This window comes from Vicia villosa, unplaced genomic scaffold (genome assembly GCF_029867415.1).
Source record: "Vicia villosa cultivar HV-30 ecotype Madison, WI unplaced genomic scaffold, Vvil1.0 ctg.003211F_1_1, whole genome shotgun sequence".
In the NCBI taxonomy this organism is placed as follows: Eukaryota; Viridiplantae; Streptophyta; class Magnoliopsida; order Fabales; family Fabaceae; genus Vicia; species Vicia villosa.
The window spans coordinates 21,072-28,364 of NW_026706144.1; the positions used below are offsets into that span (position 1 = coordinate 21,072).

The window sequence follows — 7,293 nt, forward strand, 5'->3', positions numbered from 1 at the left end:
ACACACCTTACTGTTGAGGTCCAATCATGCCCTTTCTTCCTCCATCTCAAAACCAAGGTTCATTCATCACTTTGATACTACTACCATCACCAATACTCCACCTGCAACCTGGCGTTAATATTTCTCTAGCTTTCCATATACCCCTCCACACAAATCTTGGATTATATCCAGGAGTTGCCTCAAAGAAATATGTTTTAGGAAAATACCTTGCTTTGAAGATTCTGGACACCAGAGCATACAGATTAGACATAAGAAACCACCCTATTTAGCCACCATCGCCATGTTAAAAGCTTTTAAGTCACGGAACCCAAATCCACCCTCCGTCTTAGAACAAGTAAGCTTCTCCCATGTCATCCATCTTATTCCCTTGTTATTATTACTCCCCCACCCCCACCAAAAAGAATTCAACATTTTCTCAATATCATCAATCACTCCATCAGGAATAATATACATACTCATAACATATGTCGGAATTACCTGTAAGATTGATTTGATCATCAATTCTTTTCCCGCTTTGGATAAAGATCGCCCCTTCCAAGAATTTATCTCTTTCCATATACGATCTTTAATATAAGAAAACGTAGCTTTTTTACTCCTTCTGATCATCGAGGGCAGCCTCAAATAATTGCCAGTGCCCAGAACATGACAGACTCCCATAATAACTGCAAGGTCTTCTTTCGTCGTGTTACTCAAATTGTTACTAAAGAAAACTTCTGACTTCGTCATATTAATTTCTTGGCCCGACACTTCCGCGTAAGTATTTATAAGATTCATAAGGATTTTCACCTCCTATACATTGGCCCTACAATATAAAAAACAATCGTCAGCAATAAATAGATGGGACACAATGGGTGCCCCTCTACAAATCTGAATCTCGTGGATTTCACCCCTTCCCACTGAACCCTGGATAATGACCGATAGGCCTTCTTAAATAAGAATAAAGAGATAAGGCGACAGTGGGTCCCCTTGCCTCAATCTTCTTTTCGGTTCTATAGGACCAACACTTTCCGAATTAACTAGAACATTATAGTGCACCGAAGTAACACACATCATCATCCAACGCGTCTACCTCTCCGAAAAACCCAACTTCGTAAGCATATCCTTAAGAAAACCCCAATCCACTCGATCATATGCTTTACTAATATCAATCTTTAAGGCCAACTGAGCGTTTTTTTCCTTTCTTTCTTCTTTTTAGAGCATGGATAATTTCGCTCGCTATCATCGCATTATTTAGGATAGATCTACCTTCCACGAAGGCATATTGCTATTCCGAAACACATTTGTCTAACACAAATTTCATCCTATTGGCTAACACTTTTGAAACAACTTTGTACACTACATTACATAAGGAGATGGGGCGTAAATCTTTAATATGACTCGGCTGATTACATTTCGGTATCAAGCAAATATTTGTATCTATAAGTGAAAACGGGAAGTAGCCCCGTTCTAACCTATCCTTGGCTTCCAAGAAAATATTCGCTGCAAATATCCCAGAACTCTAGATAGAATGCCAGGTTAAAACCATCCGGACCCGGTGATTTATCCGGATTCATTTCCATTAATTTTACATGAAAGTCCTCCTTTGTAAACACTGACATCGACTTGTAATTATTCTCCGCTGTTACAACAGTACGAACATGACTCAAAACTAGTTCATAACTACCGTCCGTAGCCTTAAAAAAACTGTCAAAATACGCTTTCGCTACCTCTCCCAAACCCTGTTGATCTGTAACCTCACCGCGATCCTCTTTAACAAGCTTAGAAATCTTCTGGTATTTCTTCCTAATGGTGGCTGACTGATGAAAAATTTTTGTATTAAGGTCACCGTTAACAAGCCAATGCATTTTTGCCCCAGTAAGTGTCCTCTTGAATCAACTATTTATTGAATTTCTTCTGAGCTTCCATTTACAGCCCTGCTGCGTATTGGTCACAGCAACCCGCAAATCTTTCCATGGCCTCTCTGTGTTTCTCCAATTCTAACCACTCTTTCCTTCTATTTTTTCTAGCCCAGCAAGTTAGTGAAGACGCACAATCCGTAAGCCGATATACCAACTGTTTCGGCTGCCCCTGCCCCCTGCCTGCTTTCACCACATCCGATAAATCTTCCTCAGTAAGCCATTTCGAAACGAGAATTGCCTCTACACTTGCACCATCACTTCATAATCTAACAGCAGCGGGTTATGGTCCGAGTGCGACGCGATAAGATTCAGCAACTTAACTTTCAGAAAAAAAAATAGGAAAAGGCAGATCATCTTCCCTCATAGTTTGGCTGATTTTTTGGTTATGGATGTAGTCTACTTAAAGATAAATCGAGTCGGAAATATTGACTAACATGAAGAATTATCACTTCACTTTCACTCAATGTATGAAACCAACAAATTAGTTTATTCCCTTTGCATTGCTTAAACATTTCATGCATATACAAGCAGAAGGTCAAGGCAAGCATATATGGATTTGACTGAGTATATATGGATTTTACTGAGTGAATAGTTAAGAGATTCTTTAACCATCTAAATGTGAACAGGTGAATATATGCTTCTGAATCATATTTAAAGATAAGTTAGGAAACTATTTTTGTAGCGATTTTAAATTTGCACAGGTCCATGTTAACGAACAAACTGGCACTCAATTGGTGCTATATTTTAATGAATTCCTACTGGATGACATATTTCATAGTTTAACATTTATATTTCTTGCAATATATTTTTCCACTCAAATCATTTTCACAGTCAATTATGCAGAACCATCGGAAAACACACTTAAGGTTTTCCAAGAACCAAAAACCAGAAAATACCACCAACAAGAAGTAACTAAAACTCAAACATCATGTGTTTAGAAAGTAACTAAAATTCTAAGTAAGGTTTTCCAAGATGCTACTAAAACTAGAAAACAAGACAAAATAGAAACAAACAAGTAAAAATGTTCAATGCAAGTATTATCATAAACTGGAATACTATAAGTGATCAACAATCAACCTAAAGATATCATTTGAAATCTTAAAGAAAAATAAGACTAGCCGGTCATGGCAACAAGGTGTTTCAGCATGCTCTCCAGCTTCTTTAGATGATCCTCAAGAACATCTATTTCATTCGTTTTGTTACTCCCTTCAATAAAATTTGTGGCCACCGTAATTGCATTATTAATCTTCTCACTTTCTTGAGGGGAGAGCTTTAAATTAACATCCTTCTTTAAAGCATTCTTCATATTATAAACACATTTATCCAATGCATTCATTACCTTGGCCTTTTTTAAGAATTTCTTATCTTCAGCATTGTATCTTTCAGCTTCTTCAATCATTTTTTTAATTTCGACGGCTGACAACCTTTCTTTATTGGTTATGGTGATCTCATTTGTATTGCCTGTAGATACTTCCTTAGCGGAAACAGTTAGGACACCGTTTTCATCAATATCAAAGCATACATCTAAGGGCTGACCCCGAGGAGCACCTGGAAGACAAGAAAGACTGAACTCACCAAGTAGATTGTTGTCCGTGGCTCTTGCTCTCTCACCTTCATAAACCTTAATCGGGGCAATGCACTGGTTATCTTTAGCTGTAGTATACCTTCTAGACTTTTTGACAGGTATGGTAGTGTTCCTAGGAATCACCACACTCATGACATGATCAATGTCTGCTGAGATACCAAGTGATAACGGGGTAACATCTCGCAGCACCAAGTTTGGGACATTCTTAAAGCCTTCGCTCAAAATGGCAGCCTGGACAGCCGCACCATAAGCAACAGCCTCATCCGGATTTATACCCTTGCACAAATCTTTTCCGTTGAAAAAGTCTTGCAACAGTTCTTGCACTTTGGGAATCCTAGATGAGCCACCCACAAGAACAACATCATCTATATCACCATTGCAGATCTTTGAGTCGCTCAGACAACTATCAACAATTTTCATACATTCATTAAAGAGATCCATATTAATTTCCTCAACTTGGCACGAGTTATTGATGAAGAGAAGTCAATTCCATTAAATAAAGAATCAAGCTCAATTGTGGTTACAAAGGTAAATGAGAGTATCCGTTTTGCTCTTTCGCAAGCAGTTCTCAACCTCCTTAAGGCTCTTGGGTTAAGGCTAATGTCCACTTTATGTTTTTTCTTGAACTCTTCTACAAAATGGTTCACCATTCTATTATCAAAGTCCTCTCCTCCGAGATGAGTGTCTCCGGCAGTGGCTTTTACTTCAAAGACATCACCTTTAATTGTGAGGATAGACACATCAAAAGTCCCACCACCAAGGTCAAAGACAAAAATATTTCTTTTACCATCACAATTTCTTCTCTTATCTAGACCATATGCAATCGCAGCAGCAGTAGGTTCATTGATTATCTGAATAACATTAAGGCCCGCAATGGCGCCATCATCTATGGTGGCTTTTCGCTGAGAATCATTGAAGTAAGCAGGCACAGTAACAACAGCATTCTTGACCGGCGACTCCAGATATGCCTCTGCGACTTCTCGCATCTTTGAAAGAATCATGGATGATATTTCCTCAGCACAAAATTGCTTCTGTTGACCCTTATACTTAAGGGTAATCATGGGTTTGCCGTTGACACCCGCAATGACCTTAAATGGCCACAACAATATATCTTTTCCGACAACTGAATCACTAAACTTCCTACCAATTAACCTTTTAGCATCTGAAAAAAGAAACACAGTTTATTCTTATCATCCATTTGTCCAACTAAAATAGCAATTGCATAATAACAAGTTTTAATTAAAAGGTTTCATCATAAGTATTGATACCCTACTAACAACGACCACCGAGAATACAACAACCTCTTGTTCTCGATAATATCACTAATGATAATGCCGACGTTATTTAAAATTGTAATAATAACCATTGTTTTAAATTGAGTACATGAAGTGGTAGAGAGAAGAGAAATGTACCGAACACAGTGTTTTGTGGGTTAGACGCAACCTGATTCTTAGCAGCATCACCGATCAACCTTTGATCATCGTTGAAAGCAACAACAGAAGGAGTGGTTCGGTTGCCTTGGTCATTATGAATAATTTCAACTCTATTGTGATCATCAAGCCACACAGCAACACAAGAATACGTCGTTCCAAGGTCTATTCCTACTGCACGTCCTTCGTATTTCTTAGCCATTGTCTTTCAACTAAAAGAAAAACAAAAGCAGAAAAGCAGAACGATTAGGTTTTAGTCTAGCACTCAAAAACCCTTTCTTAAATAGAAGAGATGGAAATGATCAAACGGTAGCGTTACAGTGTGTGTGATATTTTTTCTCAAGGGGTATAATAGGAATAGAAATATATATCATGTTAACAAACGTTTATGGTCTTGCCCAAGTCTAGGGATGATAATGGGTAGGGAGCAATGGTCTTTAAAATCTCGATTTAAAACTTAAATTCTAAGATTTCAGGTTTCTAGGTCAACATTTCGTGTCAAATCGCAGGTAAAACTCTTTTGATGTAAAATTGTATTCCCGAACGATTTTAAGTGATTTAAATCTTTCTAAAATCGGTGAAATCGTGTAAAATCATGTAAAATCGTTGGATTTTACTCTTTGACCTGATTTTACTTCTTTTTGGTTAAAATTTATAAATCATATTTTATATTTTGCCCCATAAAATGTTCTCTATGGATTTTTTATTTTATTTAATTTTATTCACATTCATATCTTGGTTATAATATTAAAGAATCTTTAATATTTGGAGATGTATTTAATCAAGTCGAATATGAATTTTCTAATGAAGATGATGTTGTAGAAGGATTGAACTATTGATTAAGATGAAGATGAAAAGATTTGTGTTTATGAACTTGAAAAACTTATGAAACTATTGTTTTTTTATAATCTTTTGGATGTTACATTTTATGATTTGGTGGACAATTTATGGAATTTGATAATTTGATACAAGTTTGTGAATATTACACTTTATTATGATGATATAGAATATTTTTGCTTTATAATTAAGTTAAAATTTTAAATAATTAATGCATTTAGAATATTATATAAGTATATATATATATATATATATATATATATATATATATATATATATATATATATATATGTCGTATATATAAATTTAATATAATTTTAATATGAGGTAAACTCTATGATTTTACGTTTCGATTTTACCTAGGCAAAACGAGTCAAGGTAAAAACTCGATTCTGACAACCTTGGTAAGGAGGATACTATACTACTCTCCTCATATTGCTTTAAAAATATCTCGGTATTGAAATTTATATCTGCGCCATAATCAATATTTATACTCTATTCTATTGATTATTAATTTTTATTTCTCATTGTTGCTGAAGGTTTCGGTATGTTAATGAAAAAGGCAGTCGAAAGTGGCAAATTCGTTGGGTATAAATTTGATAAAGGGACGGATCGATTCTCTCATTTGCAATATGCTGATGATACACTAATTGTTGGGGAAAAAAGATGGTTAAATATCCGGATTATCAAGGCGGACCTATTGTTGTTTGAAGTAATGTCAGGGTTAAAGGTAAATTTCAGCAAGAGCACACTTGTAGGGTTGAATACTCATGATAGATGGATTGAAAAGGCGGCAAGGATTTTGAATTTTAAAAAAGGTTCACTCCCTTTCAAATATCTGGGCCTTCCCACTGGTGCAAATCCGAATAGAAGTGAAACGTGGAAACCGGTAACAAAGGCAATTAGAGGGAGATTGTCAAATTGGAGAAACATATACATTTCATTTGGTGGGCGCGTAATGCTTATTAAATCAGTCCTTCATGCGCTTCCGCTTTACTTTCTCTCGTTCTTCAAAGCTTCGACAGGTATCATTTCTAAATTAGAATCGATATTTAAATAGTTTTTGTGGGGAGGGGGCGAGAGCACTGGAAAAATCAATTGGGTCAATTGGGAAAAGGTATGTCAAACATATGAGGAGGGGGTTTGGGTATTAGAAACTTTAACATGTTTAATTTGGTATTATTAGGAAAGTGGAAATGGAAAACTAAAACGGAAAGAATCGGGTTATGGTTAAAAGCACTGAAGAATAGATATGGGGAGATAGAGGTCATGAGAGGTGATGTCAATAGTAAAGATTCGAATTGGTGGAAAAAGATCTGTGAGATAGATATAGGAGCATGGGAAAACTCAACTTACTTTTTTGTTAAATAAATGTATAAGGGTTTGAAAACTGCTGAACCGAATCAGTCTTATTTTTCTTGGTCTAAGGTTTGGCACAAAGCGATACCACCAAATATCTCTTGTTTTGGATGGAGGTTATTCCAGAATGGTTTAGCGACTAAGAACAACCTCTTTAGGAGGAATGTCATAGGGCAAGGATCCA

At 36.2% G+C, this 7,293-nt stretch overlaps 1 protein-coding gene and 1 pseudogene across 1 annotated transcript; both read right to left on the reverse strand.

The window, feature by feature from the left end:
* Window positions 1-261: 261 nt before the first annotated feature.
* LOC131640587 (uncharacterized) lies at window positions 262-726 on the reverse strand. The gene has a single exon (XM_058910973.1). The coding sequence runs from the start codon at window positions 724-726 to the stop codon at window positions 262-264; it is 465 nt and encodes a 154-aa protein (XP_058766956.1).
* Window positions 727-3,012: 2,286 nt separating this feature from the next.
* On the reverse strand, window positions 3,013-5,181 carry LOC131640586 (heat shock cognate 70 kDa protein-like; annotated as a pseudogene).
* Between the last annotated feature and the right edge of the window lie 2,112 nt (window positions 5,182-7,293).

Coding starts and splice junctions, on each gene's coding strand:
- LOC131640587 (XM_058910973.1), bottom strand. CDS start 726: ATGACGAAGTCAGAAGTTTTCTTTAGTAACAATTTGAGTAACACGACG.